General features: G+C 50.8%; 4 protein-coding genes across 4 annotated transcripts; 2 read left to right on the forward strand and 2 right to left on the reverse strand.

The window, feature by feature from the left end:
* Positions 1-212: 212 nt before the first annotated feature.
* BX661DRAFT_188631 (uncharacterized protein) lies at positions 213-713 on the reverse strand (the record flags this gene model as incomplete). The annotated part of the gene is made up of 1 exon (XM_051537448.1): positions 213-713. One exon carries the CDS (start codon positions 711-713, stop codon positions 420-422), a length of 294 nt encoding a protein of 97 aa, XP_051388884.1. The 3' UTR covers positions 213-419.
* A 1,850-nt stretch (positions 714-2,563) lies between these two features.
* BX661DRAFT_188636 (uncharacterized protein) lies at positions 2,564-3,603 on the forward strand. Its single transcript, XM_051537449.1, is given in 2 exon segments — positions 2,564-2,772; positions 2,783-3,603. The coding sequence occupies 2 exon segments, from the start codon at positions 2,632-2,634 to the stop codon at positions 3,446-3,448; spliced, it is 807 nt and encodes a 268-aa protein (XP_051388885.1). The 5' UTR covers positions 2,564-2,631; the 3' UTR covers positions 3,449-3,603.
* A 5,768-nt stretch (positions 3,604-9,371) lies between these two features.
* On the forward strand, positions 9,372-10,629 carry BX661DRAFT_188642 (uncharacterized protein; the record flags this gene model as incomplete). The annotated part of the gene is made up of 2 exons (XM_051537450.1): positions 9,372-9,381; positions 9,551-10,629. 2 exons carry the CDS (start codon positions 9,372-9,374, stop codon positions 10,627-10,629), a joined length of 1,089 nt encoding a protein of 362 aa, XP_051388886.1.
* An 11,319-nt stretch (positions 10,630-21,948) lies between these two features.
* BX661DRAFT_200808 (uncharacterized protein) lies at positions 21,949-23,451 on the reverse strand (the record flags this gene model as incomplete). The annotated part of the gene is made up of 1 exon (XM_051538451.1): positions 21,949-23,451. The coding sequence occupies one exon, from the start codon at positions 23,449-23,451 to the stop codon at positions 21,949-21,951; it is 1,503 nt and encodes a 500-aa protein (XP_051388887.1).
* Positions 23,452-23,939: the final 488 nt, after the last annotated feature.

Raw genomic sequence — 23,939 nt, forward strand, 5'->3', positions numbered from 1 at the left:
CTAACTGCAATTAAAACAGATGCAGCAAGTTACAACTGGGTGTGGCATGGATATATCATCTGTGCACATACCATCTGTGCGATATAAATATTTCATCTATGCGAGCCACGCGGAATAAAACTTATTCTGGCGCAACTGTATATGTATATGTGCATGCTGGCCACACGTATAAAAGCCACACGCCTGCTCATGGTATAAAATTATTCTGGACACACACTCACTTTTGATAACCATTCAAAACACAATTCAAAACACTCTTAGCCAGAATCAACAAGCAATGCAGACCTTTGCCAACATCTTTGAGCCTCCGACTACAAGTCCGTCATGGTGACTGGCGGTGATATGTACAGCGGGTATGTGATAGCGCGCGAGATGCTTAAGGAGAACCACAAGCACTTCAAGCACGTGTGTGTCGGCTACTATGAGGAAAATAAGTTTATCAAGTTGCTCAAGAAGGACGGTGCCGAGGTCATCCAGCTGTGCGTCGACGATGCCAACAAGATCGTCGAGGTGTACCGCAAGGCTGACGTCGTCATTGTTGTGCCGCCCGTCAATGAGCACCGTTGGGGTGCGTCCAGCGTGGCATACGTGCTTGCGGCCAAGGAGGCCGGCGTCAAGGGCCTGGTGCTGTGCTCCAAGATCAACGCCAAGGATATGCGCGACATGGATTTCCTGGCACCGCTTTGTGAGATGGAGGAGGCGTTTGACCGCATCAAGGACAGTATGGATGCGGCGTCGCTCGTGCGCTGCTCGCTGCACATTGACATGATGTGGCTGTTCCGCCACCAGATTGCTTCTGAGAAGAAAATCTGCCTGTCGGTGGATCCCCATGCCAAGTTCGCGCCCATGGCTATGATGGACGGAGCGCGCGGCTTGTGCAACATGTTGCTCGACCCCAAGCACAAGCCGGGCACCTACGAGCTGACTGGCCCCGAGAAGCTTAGCTTCAAGGACATTTCCCACCAGATGAGCAGCGCTGTCGACAAGAAGATCGAGTACAAGCAAGTCAAACATGAGGAGGTGTACGAGTACCTCAAGAAGCGCGGCGAGATCAGCAAGAACGAGATCGAATTCATGTGCCACATGCTCAGGGCTGTGTCAAAGGAATTATTGACAAGCGCACCGACGACCTGAAGAAGCTACTGGGCGAAGAGCCAATGTCGGTCAAGCATTCCTCAAGAAGAGCGCCGACGAGTTCAAGCCCAAGGATGGCGAGTAATTTCGTCGGCAGGGCAACTAAGCTCTTTCTTTTTGATGTGGTGCTCGACATTGTTTTACCCTGTGCTCTATTATTTATTCTTTCTTTAGTGTCTAGTTGCTTCCATCTGTTTTTTTCCTTTATGCTGCCACTTATTTGCTGTTTCCCATTCCGCATATGTTCTAAAATGTCTGGCAATCCCTAAACAGAATAATCAGAATCAGCAACAACAGTAACAATAACAGCGGCAGAAACAGTCGCGTGCTCCTTGAGGAAAGCAATTTTTATTAAAGTTAGTATAAACAAATAAATATTGTGCCACTAATAGCCCACACAATAAGCCCAGAAACAACATTCAATAGCAAGCGATGTCAATCAGTGACGTCGTCATCGTAGCACGAAGATTTTTCTTTGTGTGATTGCGCGCGCTTATTTATTTATTTTTATGTTTACGCTTATATCTGACAATAATGCATTGGGCGAAAAGGAAAATAAAAAATGATCAGGAGCAAATGTTGATTTATTTTATTTACGACTTTTTCGTCTTGTCAATGTTTATTTTTATTTTTATTATACATTTATATATTTTCGAATGACAAATAGCCCAAACTGGAACTGAATTCAACACGACACATACAAAGCACACGCACACCGGCTTTCACAGAATCATCACAGATCACAGCATCCTAGAGCAGAGTAGCGCAGAATTGCCAGTCGGAGTTTGTATTTCCTTCGTTCCTTCTAATCGACAGCGAATTGGAATTATTCAACTGCTCTTCCAGCCAAAAACAGGGCAGGATTAACAGCAGCCTTTATATTTTACACTTAAACCAGACGCGCGCGCGTGAGCACAGGCATGTCCGATAGAAGCAGCCCAGCTCCGACTCAACCGACTTTCGGCTCCGACTCTGCGCAGAGCTTGTCGTCACCACAATCAGCGTTTCCCAGGACGACGACAAAGGTAATATAATAAAAATGCACGATTACTTTTACTCCCACTCCTACTACATCTGGCCCGAGCACTCGCTTTTTTCCAGTCGCGCAAAAAGGAAGAAAAAACATTGCTGAATGATTCCCTAGTCCCAGACACTCTACACCAAACTGAACTGAATGCCATTTTTATTTTGTCCCTAGAGTGGCGCGGGTGATAGGTTTGACGAGAACACGACAACAGGCAGCCGGATGCGACGCACCAGCAGCGCCGACAATGACTTTGTGCAAGTATCAACGATTCCCATCACAAAGCCTACAGTCCAGGGCAGCACAATCATCGAAGGCCGGGGGCGGTCAAAGTCGCGCAGCCAGCATTTGACAAAGTTTGCGCCGCTGGCAGCAGATCAGGATCAGCATCAGCATCAGCATCAGCGGCGACGATCCACCAGCTCAATGTCCACACGGGTGCTAGCTGCAACAGCAGCAGTAGCAGCAGCGAGATGACAATTGTCGAGCTGCAGCAGCGTTTGGAGCTGATGACGCGCGAGAAGATGACCCTGGAAAGCGCAATCGAGCAGGAGCAGGAGCGCGTGTTCAACCAGAACAGGCGGATGAGCGGCACGCTGAGCCCTGCAGCATTGGTGCCTGCAGCGGTGTCGGATCGGGATCGGCGCTGGCGCCATATCGCCTCGCTGGGCCACGTCGCACTCGCGGTCGTCGTCGGTGTCGTCGTTCGGCGCGACCAGCGTCAGCTCGGTGGGCATTACAGAGACGCTCAAGGCAGATGTCAACTCGCTGCGGCTGCGGCTGGCCGACACAGAGCGCGAGCTCGTGTCGTGCTACAACCAGAGCCAAATCTACAAGAAGGAGCTCGTGTCGCTGCGGCAACGGCTGGGTATGGGCGTTGACGACCTCTATATGGACGACCCAGTGCCAATCAGCATTCGGCCCGTGTTGTCCGACCACACGGCGCGGCCACGGCGCTCGCAGTCGGTCAGCTCGGGCGTCAGCAGCACAGTGAGCACGCCGGTGCTTGTGCGGCGCGGCTCGGGGCATCACCACGAGTACTTTGGGCTGCTACCGGCAACAGCCAGCGGGGCGCTGTCTGCTGGCACGTCTTCTGTGGCGATAGGCAGCGGCAGCGGGGCGGGGTCAGCAGCTGCACCTAGGCGCATCTCGCAGCGGCCGCACAGTGTGCTGCTGTCGCCGCGGCGGTCGATGGAGGACCACCACGCGCCGGCCGCCGATTCTGTGTCGCTGTTTGCGGCAAAGTCGGCAGCAGGGCCGCCGCAGCGCACATCGCGCGGCTTCAAGTAGCAATGCTGGTGGGGAGTGGGTCTGAACCTTGGTCCTTTTCAGAGCTTGGGGTTTCTCGCCCCGCCCGCTCCTAGCATATACACTTTTATTTACACTTTAGCTTTATTTCCTCAAAGGGCTGCCAGCTTGCCTTGCAATTTTAATATAATATTTCAACCCCAAATCCAAAAAAGCAACGAACTAACCAACTAACGGGCACACTTTGCAACCGCGGCCCGTACTTGATGTACATCATTATATTGCGATCCACGAGCCACCACAAACGCACAGCAAGCGGAAGCGGTCGATCCAGCCAATATCGTTGCTGGCTGCAGATGCAGAGCTAGCAGAGTCGCTGGTGTTGGTAGCCGCTCCGCTTGTTGTCTGCTGCTGCTTGCGGGTGACATGGCCGCAGCGCAGGCACATCTTGGAGGAAGCGTCCACAGGAAGCATTGTCTTCTGAACGACGTCGATGCGATCCATGGCGCTGAGTAGCGAGGCATGGTTCATAAAGTTGCGGGACCTGGCCCCAGACTCGGCATCGCCTGCAGCTCCCAAAGCTGAGCCAGAATGCGCAGGTGCAGCAAGTGGGTCGATGACCACGCCGTCAGCCCGCGACCAGTCAATGCAGTAGGACATCCCGTCGCCGTTGATGTCGATACCGCTGTCGTCGGTGTCATCGTCGTTATCGTCGTTATCGTCGTTATCGTCGTTGTCGTCGTCGTCGCCACTTTTGCCGCCGCCGCCGCCGCCGCCGCCCACTGCCGCGGGTGCGCGCGTGCGTTTCTGATGCAGGACGGCCAGCGAGTAGGCGTGCTGACCAAGAAGCGTGGGGATGTGCAGCTTGGGGTCGCGCGGCGTGCTGATGAACTGCCAGCCCGACGACAGCTCCTCACTGGCACCGGCGCCGGCGGTGGCGGCCCAGGCCGACGCGACGCTAGAGTAGTGCGGCACAAAGTGCTGAGCGGATGCCGACCCTGACGCCGATGCCAACGCAAAGCCGGGAGCGGCGCCAGGCGGCGGCCAAGCAAAAGAGGCTGTCGTGTGGGGTGTCGCGCACGGCGAGTGCGTGGTGGCTGAGCTCGAGCTCGAGCGCGCGCGCATCCGAGCGGACGAGGAGCTATCAGCGGCAGTGGCAGTGGCAGCGGCGGCAGCAAACGTCGAGTCAAGCAACGCCGGCATGTCAAACAGGCCGTCAATGTCAGCGGCCAATGACCGCGCGGCAGCGGCGGCGGCTAGCGGCGCCAACACATCGGAGAAATCCGGGACACGCGTGGTGATCCTGACAGGCGCCTGGGCAGCGGCGTGCGCGGCGGCAGCGGCAAAGGCAGGCGGCACCGACTCGGGCGGCGGGTGCAGCGGCTGTGCGGCATCGGACGTGTCGAAGAAAATAAAGCCGGGGTCGTCGATGTCAAACAGAACGTTGTCCTCGTCCAGCGCGCGCTCAAACTCACTCTTCTCGCGCGCCCACGCGACCAGCTCGGCGGCCGGCACCAGTGCGTCGGCGTCGGCGCCGGCGACAATCAGCCGCGCATCGGCGACGGACACCGGTAGCCGCACGCGCCACGGGGTCTCAAAGACCGTCGCTGCATCAGGCAGCCCGGGCGCGGCCGCGCGGCACGCGACGACCGACAGCCAGCGCGTGTCGTGCAGCACCAGCGCGCTGGGCGCGGCCGGGCGATTGGCCGGCGTGTCAGGTGCGGTCGCGTCGCGCTCAAGAATGAAGCGCTGAAAGCTGCGTGCAACGCCCGGCAGGTGCTTGCGAAACGGCGCGGCGAGGGCGGCCGACGCGACCAGCACGGCCTGTGCGCCCAGCGCCGTGCACTCGGGGTCGGCGGCGTACTCATCGTGCACGGCCGCCAGAAAGTCCTTCATGCGCTGCATGCTGACGGGCAGCGCCTCCAGCGCGTGCGCCAGCTGCTGCGCCGTCGTCACGACCATGTCGCGCGCCTGTACCATCGGCGCGAGGTCGGCGACGACCGCGGCGTTGGGTGGCAGACTGTTGAGAATCTGGATGCGCCGCAGCAGGTCGCCCTCGACCTGCGCCACGAACGCCATCAGCCGACGCATCGCATCCAGCGTCGGCAGGTGGAACAGCAGCGCCAGACGGCTGGGCAGGCTGCCGGCGACAACCCCGGCGTCGGTGCTATCGTCCGTGTTATCGTCAACTCCGGCGTCCAGGTCACACAGCCGCTGCATGGCGCCGGCGCCGTCGGGGCAGCGCGCGTGCAGGTACAGGTACGTGTCGCGCACCAGCGCCACGAACAGGTCGATGCACCACAGCACCAGCGCGGCCGTGGCCGGGAACGAGCGGCGCCATGCAGCCGAGAACTCCAGCTGCTGGTGCGCCAAGCCGGACGCAGCGCTTTGCAGCACCTGCTCGTGCACGATCGACACGCGCGCCTCGACGGCTGCGGCGATGTGCAGCAGCAGCCCGACCGATGTGGCCTGGATGCTGTGCTGCGCCAAGAAGTGCGTCTGCATTATGGCGCCCAGCAGCCGCCGCACCACCGGCGTCGACGCGGCCAGCGGGTCCAGCTCCAACGACGTGATTCGCAGCGCCGCGCCCAGCAGCGTGCACGCGCGGAGCAGCGCCTGAGCCAGCGTGCGCGATGCCGGCACTGGCAGGGCAGTGTTTTCAGTGGTGGAGTTGGGCGGCGGCTGCGGCAGCGGCTGGTTCTCCTCGTGCCGCGCAATGTTGGCCAGCAGCGCAACCAGGTCAGTCGGGTCCTCCTGGTTGAGAATGCGCACGGCCAGCAGGTCACCGCAGTACGCCTGAACCGGCGCATCGCCGAAGAACGGCGTCCAGCCCAGCCGGAAGCGCGCGTGGCCCTGCGCCCACACGCACGTGACGGGGCCGTTGTTAGTGCCGGCGCCGGCGCCAATGTTGACCGTGCGCTCAGCCATCACCAGCTGGAAGTATGCCGTGTAGTGCGGGCTCAGCGCGCTGCCGATGACGCGCATGTGCGTGTGCGTCTGCGCCTGCACCGGCGGCACGCATTGGTCAAAGCGGTCGGCGCGGTCCTGGTAGTTGCGAAGCATCTCGACGCGGCCGTCGGCCCACGTCAGCATCAGGGCGCGGTATTCGGTGTCGCTGGGCCTGGCAAACAGTCGCCGCAGCTGCTGGCGCTCGGCGCGGTTGGCGTTGACCGCCAGCAGCGTGCCGCGCCGCTGCTCGGTCCACATGTGCGACAGCTTGAGCGGCGGCGGCCGACGCAGCAGGTCAGCTACCGAGCGCTGCGCGTGCGCCGCGGCCTCAAGGCGCCACACCTGAACAAACGTGTCGAAGGTGGGGAGTGAGTCGGCGTTGGAAGTGGATTGCGGCTGAGGCCCGGCGGGCTGCGGTTGTGGGTCGGCAGACTGCGGTTGTGGGTTGCCGACGCGTCCCAGTGACACGAACAGCAACGGGAAAAAGTGGTTTTCGCCCAGCACGTTCTTGTCGGCCGGCAGCGCCTCGGGGTTGAGCGCTGTGATCAGCTTGACGTGCATGACGCGCGGCACGCGCAGGTCCTCAGCGCCGGCCTCCGTCTCCGCCATCGCCTCTGCCACCGGCGCCTCGGCTGCTGTTAACGTGATCGGCTGCACTACCAGTGGCGTCGCGAACAGCCGCGGATGGTAGTCCGACGCAAACTCGACTTGGACGCGGTAAACCTCGACGGTCGGCGCAGTCATGGCGCCGCTGCGCTTCAGCTCGTCGGCAATGGCACCGCTCTCGTGCGGGTGCGCCACGGTTCTGGCGCCAGCACGGTGCGCGGCCAGGTAGATCCACTTCTTGGACACCAGCATCATGTCTGCGTGCGTGATGGCGCCCGTTGGGATGTTGCTCCACGGGTCGTCGTCCACCGATGCGTCGCGCCGCCGCGGCGACAGTGGCGACACCACGCGCGCCCACGCGTCGTCGCGCTGGTAGACGAGCACCAGCTGTCCGTCGGCCGTCGCCACCACCAGCGCCTGCTTGCCGTGTGTGTTGCGCGGCCCAAAGAACGCCAGCCGCGAGATGCCGATCGCCGTGTCCACGTGCCAGCGCGACGGCCGCTCGCCAGAGCCGGAGCCGGAGCCGGAGCCGGACCCGCCCTCGGCGTCGCCCTCAGCGCGGCCAATCCCAAACTTGCGGCCGCTGGCCAGCCAAAGGCACGCGACCACCGGGCATCCAAAGTCGACGCGGTATGCCGGCCGCCACGCGTTGAGCTCGGCGCCGGCCTGGAACAGCTCGAAGCGCCCGCCGCGGTCCCACGCAGCCAGCACGCTGCCATCGCCACTCCACGCGCACCGCGGTGCCGAGGCCACGGGCATGCGCTGGCCCCTCCCGGCTTGGCTAGCGCCGCCGTGCCACCCGGACAGCGGCGCAACGCTCAGCGCGGCAGGCGGCAGCTGAAACGTTCTGGGCGTGGCCGCCTCGCACTCCTGCCGCATGCGCACGTCGCACAGCGGCAGCAGCGCCGGCGCCATCGGCTGCAGCCGCGCGCTCGCGTCCCACGCCGGCGCCGGCCGCACATGCAGTCGGAACAGGTGGATTGCCGCCGAAGCCTCGCGCGACGCGTCACCAGGCCTGCGCTGCGCCCGCCGCCCGCCGCCGGCCTCAGCCTCCAGCTGTGGCCACGTGACGGCCACGACGTTCTGTGCCGACCACTCGGCGTGCGTCGGTGCGAACCCATGGCACAGCGTGCGGAACACGCCCTCTGCCGTGTACAGCGCCTCCAGCCCGCGCGCCGAGGCGATGGCCGCCGGCGCCGACACAAGCACCGATTCGGTCAAGAGCCGCGCGTCGCCGTCGACGTCGCCGTCAGAGCCAATGGTGATGGGCTCTTGGCCCGTGGCTGCGGCTGCGGCTGCGGCTGTTCCGGATTCTGGCGCCACCGGCCTTGCCAAAGCAGGCGAGGTTGCCTGCAGCTGCCCTGGCTTCGTCGTCGTCGCGCTCGCTGGCCCGGCACACAATGCAGACGCCGGCCGCATGACCGGCCGCGCTGTTGGCCGCATCGCCGGCCGAGCAGCTGCAGGGGACACGAGCGGGCGCATTGTCGGCCGGGGCCGCATGGGTGGCCGCATCCCAGGCCGCACAGGGCTCGCGGGGTTCGTTGGGCCGGCCACCGGCCGAGGCCTGGCCAAGCCGGGATAACCCGGCCGCATCGCCGGCGGCGGCCTACCAGCACCCGGTGATGCCAGACTCGCAGGCCGCGCCGCAGTTGGGCTGCCCCCGGCTACTGGTCGCGCCTGAGGACCCGGCCGCGGTCGCAGTGCTGTTCCTGCTGAAACGGTTCCAGCCGGCCTTACTGGCCTTATTGCGCCACCCGCCAGCCGCGCTGCCATGGCTGCCGCTGCCTGCGACGGCGAAATCGGTTTTTGCGCTGCCGCCGGTGGAGGCCGCTCGGCCGCTGCTGCCAGCGCCTTTGGCTGCGTATGTGGCTGTGTTGCAGAGACAAGCGTCGTCGGTGTTGCTGCTGCTGCTGGCATGGACGCTGTCGACGTGGGTAGTGGCGATTTTGCCACATCAGTGGACACTGTCATGTGCAGTGTCCCTGTCTCTGGCTGGGTGCTTAGTTTTGGCGCTTTTGCACCTTCGGCCCTCACGCTCGTGTCGCTTGCCAGGACCATGCTGGATGGTTCGACAACTGCACTCATGGCCGATCCACTCACCTGGCTGAGCAGGTTGGACACATCAAAGTCTAGCCCACTCAAGTTGTCCAGGTTCAGCGAGTCTACGTTGAAGTCCAGATCGAGATCTGTGTGCAGGATGCTGCTGTCTATGCTGTGGCCACTCAATACAAATTCAGCCGCTGTCCCGGCGCTGACACCTGTATTAATCTCGCCGGCGCCTTCCGCCGCAACGATGCCCGGCCCCGTCTCCACACCACTAGGCGAGTTGATATTGCTGGAGGCTGCTGCATCCTCCCGAGCTAATTCCGATGTCGAGCGAGGCTGGTCCATTTTGAAAAAAGCCCCAGTGATGCAAAGAGGTGAAAAAGGGCAATATATAATAAATGTAGAAATAAAACAGGTTAAATTAATATAAAATAAACAGCAACGAGCGAACGAAAAGAAGGAAAAATTAATATTAATGCAAAAGGCTGTGCTTTACCAGCAACAAATCACGCTTGTGAAATGCCCTGGCCTTTTTTTGCATAGCAAAAAAATTTATAGCAGTCATTGTCATCAAGTTTTTATTATTACTTCGTTTTCTTTCACTTGGCTCACTGAATGTCCATTTAATATTTTTTGTTTATGTGTTAGCAATGTCAGCCAATCCTCTTGATGCCACAGTCGAAGACCTCGAAGCCCGCCACCGCCGTGAAAAGAGGGACCTTGCCGCGACAATCACTGCCATGAAGAAAACCGCGCCAAAGGGCGACAAACGCAAGAAAAAGGATGTCACTACCAAAATCGCTGAATTGGAAGACCAGCTCAGCAGCAGACACGCTTCAGAAGTCAAAAGCTTTGTTGATGCACCCACCAAAGCTGCAGATGACGCACATGCGCTTTCTGACGCTGTTGCCACTGTGGCTATTGCAGACTCCCAGCCACCCAAAGATACCCACGATCAAGAGCAGCACCAGCAGCAACAGAAGGTCGCCCCGCCAAAGGGCCTCTATGGAGCCAGCATGGGCACCCAGCCAACCATTTCGGGAACCAAAAAGAACAAGGCCAAGCTGCGCCAGCAACGCAAAGCCGAGGAAATGAGACGTCTGCAAGACGAGGCCGCCACTGAGGCCGAGGGCATGGTTGATGTCGCTGCCATCGAGTCCGAGACCATCAACAGGCTTGTTGCGGCCGACGGGCTCGCTGTTCATGAGATTAATGCTGACGGCCACTGCCTCTACTCGGCCTTTGCCGACCAAATCAACACATATCATGGCGGCGCGGCTGCCTACCAGGACATGCGCAAGCGCGCTGCAGACTACATGCGCCAGCACCAAGACGATTTTATTCCCTTCATGGCACACGAAAATGGCGACATGTTCAGCAATGCTGACTTTGACACTCACTGCGACCGCATAGTTTCAACTGCCGACTGGGGCGGCCACCAAGAAATCACAGCACTTTCCCATGCCCTGCAGACACCCGTCCTCGTTTATCAGACCGGTATGCCCGTCCTGCGGATAGGCGATGAGGTCTACTCTGACAAGGACCCTATCAAGTTATCTTACCACCGCCATGCATATGGTCTTGGCGAGCACTACAACTCGCTGCGCAAGCTCGCTCCCTAATCGTCGTATTTATATTTCATTTATATTGACAAGAATAATATTTATTATCAGCAATTTCAGAACATGTGTGGAACGGGGAACAGCAAATAACGGCGGCAGCAGAAGCAACTAATGAAAAAGTGAAGGGAAACAAGAATGCCGACAGCATAAAGGAAAAAAACAGACGGAATCAACTAGACACTAAAGAAAGAATAAAGAATAGAGTACAGGGTAAAACAATGTCGATCGCCACATCAAAAGAAAGAGCTTAGTTGCCCTGCCGACGAAATTACTCGCCATCCTTGGGCTTTCCAAGCTTGTATTCAGTGTCTTTGAACAGGGTGCTGCTCGCCTGGATGAGCGATACTTAATAAAGACACATTCATGAGCTTAAAATGAAGGGACCAGTTGTAATTCATATTTATTCATAATAAGCTACACAAGTATAAAGCCAAAGTAGATTACAAAATTATACCGCATTTTAAAAAACATTTGCATATTACTGGGTGTTATGCAATAATACACTGGCGATTATTAGTTGGTACCGAGGCCATTTTGGTCACTTGCTGTACTTCGCTGTACAATAAATAAATGTATAGTTGATATTTCTGTGTGAACCAGTAGCTGGTGGATTAACGTAATCAACATCTTCCAATTAAAACTTATACATTAAAGGTTTACTCTGTATAATTAGTTCATAATGAATTATTAGGATTGCCATATATTTGCTCCCACTGATAGTTTTCAACTATTTTTTGAATGGGGGTAAATACTGAGGTGTCACCTATTATCTTCAAATTCACCGTGGACAAAACCTATCACATGCTGCAGCTCGTATTTTTCCATTTGTAAATTGCAGGGTTTACAGACGCCTTGAAAAATAAAATATTTATTACAAGTTTTTAGTTCATTCATCAGATTACTTGAATTAATTACACTACCTTCTATTATACCTATATTTTCTACCAGATTGATTCATTGTAGACAAAATTTTCAGCGATATGGGGCATAATGATAGATATTTGTGATGAACAAATTATTATGCTATAATATAGAAAGGGTGCTGAAAAAGTTAAAACTGAACACAAATGCTAACAAACAGGTGCCTTTTCGGCATCTTTAATGTATATCTCACACAATACAAATCAGCATCGTCACATTTGCTTTTTCCTATCCATTCTTTTATTATTTTAGTGTTCTTTACACAATGGGTTATGGAAAGCAAACTAAATGTCTTTATATAATAAGCCAATTGTATGTGTGCTGCCTTTGTCATATATGCAAAAATTTTTAATGATGTATCATGATAAATTAATAAACAATAATCATGCGTAAGTAACAGCTGATGAAATGGCAAAGCAAAGAAAAAAGAAGATTATACACTAAAAAATTAATAGTAAAAAATAATAATAGACAAAGTGGATGAGAGGACTCATCTAACTCTGTTTGTAGTATCAATTTCATTATTCCTAGTATAAATAGTAAAGCTCAATTGAAATCGCTGCCCACATGCAATATCACAACAATCAAATTGCATGTGACTACGCTGTCACGTGAGACATCCCAGTTTTGGAATTATAAGTGGTGTTTAGTGGCTAGAAGCTATACTTCGCATAAAACGATCTATGTTGCATTGGGCTGTTGTTGCAGATGGGGAACCAACTCACAGAGGGTCGTGTGTGCCCATGCATTCAAACTGAAAATGTCTATTCTGATTATGGAGGAGTGGGCACTGAACATTAAGGAGGCCATGGTCGAGGATATTAAGCTTCATCACAGTGACCAGTTCAGATACACGGAGTTGCCAAGGCCAATGTCAATTGAGACTAGCACCCAGAGACAGACCACAGAGAGGGCTGAGTTTATATATAACTGCTGAAAGGAGCACTGTGATACAAGAAATTGCGGCTTGTCTCCGGCGATTGATTAATGAATCAATCGCTAGTTAATTCCCTACTTGGATATGCGGGAATTCATACGCACGCATAAATACCAATCAATATGAACAGTGGAGGCTGTTCATCCCTTAGCTTTCTTTTAGTTCATTTATTCAATACATATATTTATAACACAACAAGCACAATGACCAACAGATCCTCTGAGAAGAACAGTCAGAGATTACATGCAAGAGGAGACATCAGCGGTGTAATAAAACTTATTCGTACTAACTAATTTTATTAAAAATCCACTATAAGGGAGCTTAAAGAGCTCCGCTTATCTATTCGAAACTATCGCCCGTGAAAATAGAAATTGCGATTGTCACGTGACATCGCAATAATTGATGTCACAAGCAGATGTGACAGTCACAGACAAAAGGTCACAGTAGAGATGCAAAGACAGCAGCTATGCCCCCCATAGTGCAGCAGTGGGGAGATGACCTCCTAGACTTTAGACCAGTGGTGTTTGCTACTGTGGCTCAATAATTAAGGGTAATTACCAGTGGCTACCTTCAATCTTGCCAACTTCTGGTAGTTCAACTTTATTGTTAGAGGCAGGGCAAGCAGACAGGAAAGGAGCAACTGCAAGGCAGCACCAGATCAGCCATTTGCATTGCTGGGGTGAGATAGTTTTTTAAATAACTCATCCAGGCTCATAGATCCATAATTGGTCCGCACAAGGTGTGTTGTTTGATATATGTTTAGCGTTTTCTAATTTTACATTTAATTTATTCCAAAACAAGATTCAATTTTTATTTATTCAGCCGACCTGTTGCTGCAGCTATCATAGGCTAAAATGATAAGCGGCATGTGCTTATTCCAGTTGTTCTGTTTGCTGATGCATGTCACATGCAGCATTGTCTCAAGTGTCTGTTTTATACACCCAGTCTGTCTGTCGGTTTGTGCATGCCCAGTGGCAGACATGAGCTGTGTTCCAGTTTGTTTCCACAATGAGCTCCAGAAGGATAATCAGAATTTGGGGTTATAGTCAGATACAATGGACTTGGGCAGGTCATGCAGACAGTAGACAGTCTTGAAGTACAGGTCAGCAGCCTTTTGGACAGTCGCAGTGTTGTGTGTTGTCACAAAGTGCCCCATCTTGGATAGGTGGTATACCATGAACATGATCACATCATATCCATCCTTGATCTTAGGTAGGCTGACAATGAAATCCATTCCCATGATTGACAAGTTGTGTCTGTTGGAATTCCGTTCTGGTGGAACTCCGTCTTGTATACTGTAAGATGATTGCAAGACCAGAAGTTTCTAAAGTATCCTTCTCTTTTATTTACCTTTCTTATCTTCACTCGCTGTCTCCTATATAAGAGACAGCTTTCCTCAGTCTCTTCACATTCTTTCTTTAGCTCAGAACTTTATCTTTTTCTTCCTTTTAAATATAACTTGCAAACCTTCTCTTTGCTCAGCTTTGCTCGTTTCTCACAGTGTCATGGGATCTGTAGTGGCTGTAGCAGTCCGTCACTTGGCCTGTTGCTGCTTTTTGATGCACTGGCACATAATTCATGTTGTAACATAATTCTTGCACTCCTGGTATATGCCAGGCCAGTAGAACAGCTCACCCAGCTTGTCATATGCTGGTCAGATCCCTGGATGCATCACAGCATTATGGAACTCAGTCAGCAGCAAAGATTGGTCTTATTTTGTCCTGGTGCAGCAGCATCCTCTCTTGAACAAGATACCACCTTGTATGTGAAACTTGTCAACAACCTTGTGTGTGGCTTTGGATGTCAGTTATTTACCACTATAAATTATCTCCATCATGTGTTCTAACTTGTTATCACCCTTGTAGATAAAGTCTTTGGGGTTCATGCTTGTCTTCAATACCATCACTGTGATGGCTGTTATGTGTAGTTCGACTCTCTCCCCCATCCCTGAAGATTTGAACCTGTTGGCTCCACAAGATGTGGCGCCCAACACACATTCCAAGCCATTATCTTCCCTTTTCAAGAATCAAGATCGCCTTCATGGCCACTATACACATTTCTGCTATTGCTGGCTGACATCAAGGAACACCATGATGTTTACAGCATTGCCCACACAGTGCTGCCCCCTTTTTCACTTTAGTAAGTAATTTTTAAGACTTGAATATATCGATTTAGACCCATATTTTTATAGAGCATGACACAAGACACCATATTAAGAGAATCGACCTGTTCCAGGCATGGCAGTAAAGTCTTGGTCGGAATCAGCTGTGCTATGTGGTTGTTCATGGCAAAAACAATCAACACCTGTGTTAAATAGATATGTTGAGGTATTACCATGGTAGCCACTGTCGATGATGCCTCCAAGGATGGTGACACCCTTGGATACTAGGCTAATGTGTTGGGCAATGTGCAGGTATGTCCCAGTTGGTAGTATGGTGGCAATGTTCAACATGATCGTCAGGCATATTTTGGGCTCAAGCACAATTTTTCAGGCAGAACACATCAAAACCAAGCATCCTCTGGGTGTACCTTGCATGACATCATTGCATTGTTATGCAGAAGGTGGACCTACAATGTGTTCTCATCAGTGGTTGGAGTCGTTGGAACAGTCAGTGTGCACAAGTTCAGGTTGTCAAGTACAATGATTGGGTTTTCAATGTCATTATCAGGATTGTCAGTACATTCTGACACTAGAAGATGTGGCAGTTGGTTGATATTTGTCAGTTGCAGTGGTGGCAGTGGCAGCTAATTTTTGTTTGTTGGTGCCAGTGACTGTTAGGCATCTACTGTTACAGGTACAGATGCAGGTATTATTTTGGGCACACAGAGCAATTTATTCATGGGTCATTTGATGGGCTGCTTGTTGAGCTGCAAGATATGTGAGTGGGACAGGCCATCAGTGACAGGGCTCTTGCTGCCTGAATAGTATGTCACTGTCATGTTAAACTATTGAAGTAGGCTCAACCAGCAAGCTTGGTGGTTTGGGAGTGTCACTTGTGTGTTCAGGTGCTTGCTGGACTTGTGGTCACTGATTACACCAAATGGTGTGCCCATCACATAATGTCACCACAGTGTTTGTAACATCAGAAATGGGGCTGGGTCATGCAACAGAGTTGATGTGAAAACCGAGCAAAGCTGAGCAAAGAGAAGGTTTGCAAGTTATATTTAAAAGGAAGAAAAAGATAAAGTTCTAAGCTAAAGAAAGAAAGTGAAGAGACTGAGGAAAGCTGTCTCTTATATAGGAGACAGCAAGTGAAGATAAGAAAGGTAAATAAAAGAGAAGGATACTTTAGAAACTTCTGGTCTTGCAATCATCTTACAGTATGCAAGACGGAGTTCCGTCAAGACGGAGTTCCACCAAGAACGGAATTCCAACACATGAGGGCACAGCACCTGTGGCCAAGGCACCATACCGCCTGTCACATGCAGAGATGGATGGACTAGACTGACAAGTGACTAACTTACTTGCAAAGGGGTATATCTGCCCATCATCTTCCCCATGGGGTGCACCAGTCCTCTTTGTCAAGAAAAAGGATAGATCAATGTGCCTGTGTGTTGACTACCATGGCCTGAATGCAGTGACAATAAAAGATGTATTCCCAATGCTGCATATAGACGACTTGCTTGACGACACCCATGGCACAAAAGTTTTCTCGAAAATCGATTTGGTACAGGCATACCACCAGGTGCGAATTTGCAATGCAGACATCGCCAAAACTGCCTTCTGCACAAAACAAGGGTCATTTGAATTCACAGTTGTACCTTTCAGACTGACAAACACCCCTGCCATCTTCCAACATGTTATGAACCATGTGTTGCACAACCTACTTGGCAAAATGTGCATTGTTTACCTAGACGACATTTGAGTCATTTCAAAGAATAATGCTGACCATGCAAAAGATCTTGATGCTGTGCTTGCCTGCCTCAAGGACCACAACCTGCACACAAAACCCGAAAATTGTTTATTCTTCTAAGACATGGTCGACTTCCTTGGGTTTATCATTTCAGACAAGGGTATTACAACTGACCCACACAAAGTAGATGCCGCTAAAGAGTGGCACATGCCAGAGACAATTACAGACATCTGTGCATTCTTTGAATTAAGTGGCTAATACTGCCAGTTTATTAAAAACTATGCTAGAATAGCACTGCTGCTAACTGATTTGCTATGCAATACTGACTTTTCGTGGAACAACCAGGCAGACAGGGCTTTCATTGAGCTGAAGCAACAACTGTCCACAGCACTAATACTTTATCAGTATGACCCGACTTGTAAAACAAGAGTTGAGACAGATGCATCCAGCACTATAATTGGCAGTTTCCTGCACCAATGACATGACAAGGTGTGGTGCCTGTTGGAATTCCGTCTTGCATACTGTAAGATGATTGCAAGACCAGAAGTTTCTAAAGTACCACTCTTTTATTTACCTTTCTTATCTTCACTTGCTGTCTCCTATATAAGAGACAGCTTTCCTCAGTCTCTTCACTTTCTTTCTTCAGCTTAGAACTTTATCTTTTTCTTCCTTTTAAATATAACTTGCAAACCTTCCTTTTGCTCAGCTTTGCTCATTTTTCACAGATACTACTGACTCAGCATCAGGCAGCAAGGGCTCTTCCAGGTCTGTTTTCATAGGCGGACTTTCTCACCTGGTTGCTGGCTCAAGCATATCTGCTCAGCCTTTGCTCAGCAACCCATCTGCCTGGATGCTGGACTCTGGTGCTATGGCCAACACAACACCACACAGAGAGGATTTTGTCAGCTACTCACCCTGCTCAGGAGATATCATGGGCATGTCTGGTGCAATTACCAAGATCTGTGGTATTGGCCAAGTCAGTGTTGGTGATAGTGACAGCAACTTTGTAATACGCAATGTTCGCCATGTACCCAAGTCAGTGATGAACATGCTGTCAGTCAGCAACATTTCACAGCATGGGCTGGATGTGCTCTTTTCCGAAAATCGTGCATTTGTGTACAAGGATGGTGAAGCAATCATGGCAGCAGACTTTGAAGATGGTCTTTACTACATAGTCCCTGACACCTGCTATGACAAGCATCGACTGGCCAAAGCCCCAAAGCTGGTCTCAGCTGCAAGCATCCCATCTTCTGCCACTGTGCTGCCAACAAGCAAGCTGTCAAGAAAGTCTATCTCTGCCCTGGATGCTCATGTGCGGTTTGGGCATGCATCTGCACCCTACATCAAGCATGCAGCCGATACTCTTGGCCTGGAACTGGTGGGATCTGTAGACAAGCACTGTGAAGTGTGCTCTGTTGCCAAGCCAGCTGAGAAGCCACACAATGGCCACCTGCCACGAGCCAAGGCACCTCTTGAAGTGGTTTACTCTGATGTTGGTGTTGTGACTCATTCATCTGCTGAGCGCAGCAAGTACTTTGTCACCTTCATAGATGACTACTCCTGCAGTGTGCTTGTGTATCTCATGGGGCGCAAATCAGAAGTCACTGACAGATTCAAGCTGTATGTGGCCAAGATGGAGCGCCAGCTGGATGCCAAGGTCAAGACATTGCATTCTGACAATGGTGGTGAATACATCAACGGAGATATGAAGGCATTCTGTGAGGCCAATGGCATCTGCCAGGTTACCAGCTCCCCCCACACACCCCAGCAGAATGGTGTAGCTGAACAATACAATCGCACCCTGGTAGAGATGGCCAATGCCATGCTGCTGCAGTCTGGCGTCCCTCTTTGTCTATGGGCTTTTGCCATTGTGCATGCTAACTGGGTGCTCAACTGTCTGCCCAAGCGTGCTCTTGGCATGAGCACACCTTTTGAGAAGCTGGACAGTGCCAGCAACATTGCCAACATCCATCCATTTGGCTGTCTGGTCTGGAGTGAGTACCCTCCTGAGCTGCATTCTAAGTTTGGTGAGCATGCCCAGAAGTGTGTGTACCTGGGAACCAAGGATGGCAAGGCACTGCTGTATCGCATAGACACTGGCCGTGTTCTACACACCTCAAGAGCCAAGTTTGTGGATGCAGAATTTCCATTCTACAATGAAAGTGCACCCTCTGTACCATTCTACTTCCATAAGTCAGAAATGACTGACATGCCCACACTGCATGGCCCCATACACATAGCAGATCTGTTTGATGAGGATGACAACCTGCATCTGGCACAGCTGCAAGAGGAGGACAAGTGGAGGCATGTTCAGGAGAGGCGCCAGAGAAACAGCAGAATAATCCAGTCTATCCTACATGGCAGCAACAACAGCAACAATGAGTCTGAGTTTACTGATGCCTCATTTGTCACTGCCCATGAGGAGCACAGTCCTAGCTCGACACCCCAGCACACTCCAGTTCGCCATTCTTCAGCCACAGCCACAAGTACCAGGAACAGCAACAGCAGAAACAGTACATCAACCACTGAGCCACTAGGCAGAGAGCCCTTTTCTGGGCATCCATCATCTCTGTCAAGCCGCAGTGCTCAAGATACTACCAGCACCAGTGTCAACATCCACAGACACCAGCCAACCAACCCATCTCCCTTGAGGCTATCGTCTACTGCTGCCAGAGCTACTGACCCAGTAACACCCATGCTCAGCCGTCGCTCAGCAGCCTCAGCAGCCTCAGCACGAATCATTGACATTGCTGCTCATGAGCAAGGCACTCTCACCACCAGAAACAGCCAGCCTACAACAGACTGGTGGCGAGTGGATGACAGAGTGCAGGCCGACAGCACCAGAATGCTCAACCATGATGTCGACTATGACTATAACAGCAACAGCTATGATGACGACCAAGATGCTCTGGTACAGAGCAATGGTGCCCTGTTCTGTGGTGTGGCTGTATCAGGCCCCACATCCTACATCCAGGCCATGCGCTCAGAGGAGGCACCCTTGTGGAAGGCTGCAATCAAAAGCGAGTTGGCATCTATTGCTGAGAATGAGGTGTTTGAGCTTGTCCCACGCTCATCCTCAATCCACCCTCTGAGCACACCCTGGGTATTTGTTGTCAAGCAAGGCTCAGATGACGAGCCACCATTGTACAAGGGCCGCCTGGTAGTCAGAGGCTTTGAGCAGCACCCTGGGATTGATTACTATGATGTGTTTGCACCTGTGGTGACCTACAGGTCTATTCGTATAGTCATAGCACTTGCAGCCCACCATGACTGGCTGCTGCACTCCATGGACGTCAAGACTGCCTTCCTGCATGGTGACCTGGAAGAAGACATATATGTTGAGATTCCTGATGGCATGACTGGTGACTGGACCAAGAGTGTTCTCAAGCTATGCTACTCCCTATATGGTTTGAAGCAGGCACCACGCACTTGGAATTGTCGCCTGAATACTTTCCTTTGTGGCAGCCTTGGATTCCAGTGCAACAATGCCGACCCAGGTGTCTACTGGCTTAAGAGTGGCTCTGCAACATGCATTTTGACAACCTATGTTGACGACTTATTTCTGGCTGCATCTGATGACAACATTCTGACCAAGATCAAAACTGCTCTGTCTGCTGAGTTCTCAATGAAGGATCTGAGTATGTGCAGCACAATCCTGAGCATCAATGTGCATCACATGTCTGATGGCATCAAGATCAACCAGGTTACTGCCATCCAGAACCTGGTCAGCAAGTATGGCCTTGAGGAAGCCAATGATGTTGATCTGCCCATTGCTGCTTCTGCCAAGCTTGGAGAGACTGCTCCACACCTTGCCAAGTGCAATGCCACTGAATACCGCTCAATTGTTGGCTCCCTGCAGTACCTGGCCATGGTCACTCGGCCTGACATTGCTCTGGTCACCTCTGTGCTTGCATCATTCAACCAAGAACCACTGATGAAACACATGGGTGCTGCCAAGCGAGTACTCAAGTATCTGAAGACCACCTGCAACATGGCCATTCACTATCGTCGGTCTGAACACCTCAACCTAGTTGGGTACAGTGATGCTTCATTTGGACTGCGTACTGTGGAAGCCATGGTAATTGGCTATGTATTCACTCTGGCAGGAGGAGCAGTTGCTTGGAAGTCAAAGAAACGTGCTCTTGGCTTGCCACCTCAATCCACAGTTGAAGCTGAGACCATTGCCCTGACCTCTGCTGTCCGTGAGCTCATGTACCTACAAGACCTGCTGTGTGACATCCATGTACATGTTGACCCTGCCACCATCTTCTGTGACAATGAGGGCACTATCAACAATACACGCGCTGGTGCTGTGACTGATGTCAACAGGCACTACAAGTCCACTCTGCAACTTCCTCATGGTGCACTATCTCAGCAAGTATATCATCTCAAGTATGTTTCGACTGTTGACCAAGCTGCTGACTATCTGACCAAGCAATTGCCCCTATATGCCTTTGTCAGACATCGCTCATCCTCTGGTATGATGTGAGCACCTTGTCAGGGGGAGTGTTGGAATTACATTATTGGTGGAACTCCGTCTTGCATACTGTAAGATGATTGCAAGACCAGAAGTTTCTAAAGTACCACTCTTTTATTTATGTTTCTTATCTTCACTCACTATCTCCTATATAAGAGACAGCTTTCCTCAGTCTCTTCACATTCTTTCTTTAGCTTAGAACTTTATCTTTTTCTTCCTTTTAAATATAACTTATAAAGCTGAGCAAAGAGAAGCTTTGCTCGTTTTTCACACAAATGAGCCAGGCCCTCTATAGTTGTTGAGCAGGTCAGCTGAAACACATTCCACCTCATGCTTCTGCCTGATATACACATCCACCCAGTCATCTTGTGGTTACAATTGAATAATACCATGCTGCAGACAATCACTGTGCTAAGCTCCACTCTGAGCCACCATCTGTAGAGTTCATGTGTCATCTGAAATACCACATTGAAATGATAATGGACAACGATATATGGAGGCGAAAATACGAGTATCTAGTACATTGTAAAGGATATAGGGTGGAATGACAAACATGGGAAGAAAAATTATGTGGATGAGACAGAACTATATGCACCACCATCAAGACCAACAAAGTCTGTTGTTAAATAGGGGCGAATGTGATTCCAGAATCGGGTTGGGTCATAAAAGAGTATAAACATATGCAATTTTATTGTTGGGATATTGCATGTGGCCAGCAATTATGTAATATGTCTATTTTTAGCTCGTTTCCTAGTCTCAATTCAAATATATATCATTCTTAGCAGAAGCTTATTAACATAATCCATAGGAGAGAATCCTATAGCTAACTTGGTCATTTATTTTATATAGTACGTTTTCTATGCTTCATTTTATACTGTATCTTGGTATTTTCTTACTGTTTTAAATCATTATTTTCCTATAATTTTAATACACTCTATTGTGTATATGTTTGTTACTTGTACTTTGGTTATTCATAATGTTTAATTTTAAATGGCATTATTAAACATTATAATAGTGTAAATACATATTTTAAAATTCGGAATTTGTAATACATGTGATATGGTTGCAAAGTACTTGTATAAAAACGTATTCTATTTTTGCAGTTAATATGTATATAAAAATATGTTTGATTAGTACACCAGCCTCGCCATGGTTTGCCAAAACGTGTTGTTTAAAACTGCTTGCATTGTTGCTGATCGCGTCGATATGTATATGTGGTAGCCGTCAGCTGATGGATGCCTTGGAAGCACTGATGCAAAGTTGTTGTAAAACTTTGGAATTGGGCTGACCCATGCTGGTATGCCACTGCCAAAATCCACCGTGTACAATGGAAACCGTGATTGGTTGGTTATGACCAAAATTTTCGAGCCCATGGACACAATTCCTAGTGCCTGTGCATAGCTACTAGTTTCCTTGCTGATAACATCAATTAGCTTTTTAATGTATGGACCGTCGGTTCGTGAAACTGCACGCCTAATTCCTGTTGCCACGTGTGTTAGGGACTCGCCTGTTATCTCTGTTTCCACTAAACATATGGGACTGGAGACCACTGTGCCCATTACCATGTTCCCAGTATAGTTGGTTGCAGATGCTGTGTCGACGCGGCCCCGGATATCCACTGTCACTGTGGTTGCCCAACTATATGCATGTCGCTTGAAAACACTTTGCGCTGCACAAACGACAGCAGATTTAATATTGTGCCAGTCGCTCAACCCACCAATACTGCTGTTTGTTTCAACCTGCTTCTCCCCCTGAGCAAGAACCATGGTGAGCAGTGCTGTTATAATGTCATTGTCGCTGATGCGCAAACCGCCAGTTATCTCTGCACATAGAGATTTGTGCAGCGAGTTAATAGATGCAGCGCGGATATGAAAGACGTGGGCCTCAATTGAATCTAAAGCTACAAACGCATTAAGCACGCTTCCACGACTCTCGGGCGTCAGCCAAGCCAGCCACCGAGCTAGGTAGCTTTCAGTTGTATACATGGGATATGCGGCATCGTCAGGAGTGGATCTGCTGCTGGACAGGCAGCGAGAAACAGCTTGGCGGTCATAGTCAAATGGTTTAGCGTGCACACTAGAGTTTGGAATGCCGTTCTGCAATTGGGTGCTGTTTTTGGCCCACTGGTTTATAAACGCACAGTATCCAATGCCATCGACAACGTAATGAGGCACATTGACAAATAGAACAACCCCGCTATTGTCCTTGAGTCTGACAATGTGAACATTGACCAACTTAATGCAGCCTTGGTCGCCAGCAGCTGCAAATACTCTAACAGTGACCGTGGTTTGAGGCATAGCACTCCAGCTGAAACCTACTGATTTCAAGTCGTCAAAATGTATGTCGCTTTGGGTCTCCTTGAGCTCAGGCATGTTGAGGTTGTTCTCGTCGACCACGACTACTGTTTTGCCACTGCTCTCCACTTTCAGCCGACCAACCAGAATGGGAAATTCAACCAGCGTCATGAAAAGCGAGTCTCTCATTACACGCGTCGGCATAAACGCATCACTGTCCAAGGTATTTCCATAATAAAATATGAATGGTATGTTGATAAAACCAGCCAGCATGTCGAGTGGGTGTAGCGGAATTGTCTGCGTCCTTATGGCCTCTCGAAGACAGTTTTCTGCGTCCATTGGTAAATTGATAAATATAAATATAATTATAAAACAGTACAGTATTACTAAAATATGGAGTGTGAGTACAAATAGAGAAGCAAGTAAAATAATAATCTCGCAAGATTATATGGGGTTGGCATGCTTAAAAGAAAACAGCCCTGAGCTTATTAATTTATTGTCAATCTGTTTATTTTGAAGGCACTACAGCCGGTGGCTTGGCCATAACACCAACTTGAGACAGATGAGTGGCGGCAGTAATGTACTGAATGGTTCAAATATGTCCCAAATTGTTAATGACAAAATATTATGTCAACAAGTATAGTAAAGACCAATAATAAAGGGGCAGACCAATGTAATACAAGTGTGATTTTACAACAATACCAGCTCAATAGAACAACGTTTAGCATACAATGCAATAGATAGTAAATGACCTTTGTGATTCATGTTCATATTTGAGTTGAAATTTGCCATTGTTGCTACTACTAATTATGATATTGGCAAATATT

Source organism: Kickxella alabastrina, assembly GCF_025024165.1.
Source record: "Kickxella alabastrina strain RSA 675 chromosome Unknown BX661scaffold_32, whole genome shotgun sequence".
Lineage (NCBI taxonomy): Eukaryota > Fungi > Kickxellomycota > Kickxellomycetes > Kickxellales > Kickxellaceae > Kickxella > Kickxella alabastrina.

What these genes read in the sequence shown, in the direction of transcription:
- BX661DRAFT_188636 (XM_051537449.1), top strand. Translation starts at nt 2,632, where the DNA reads ATGACAATTGTCGAGCTGCAGCAGCGTTTGGAGCTGATGACGCGCGAG.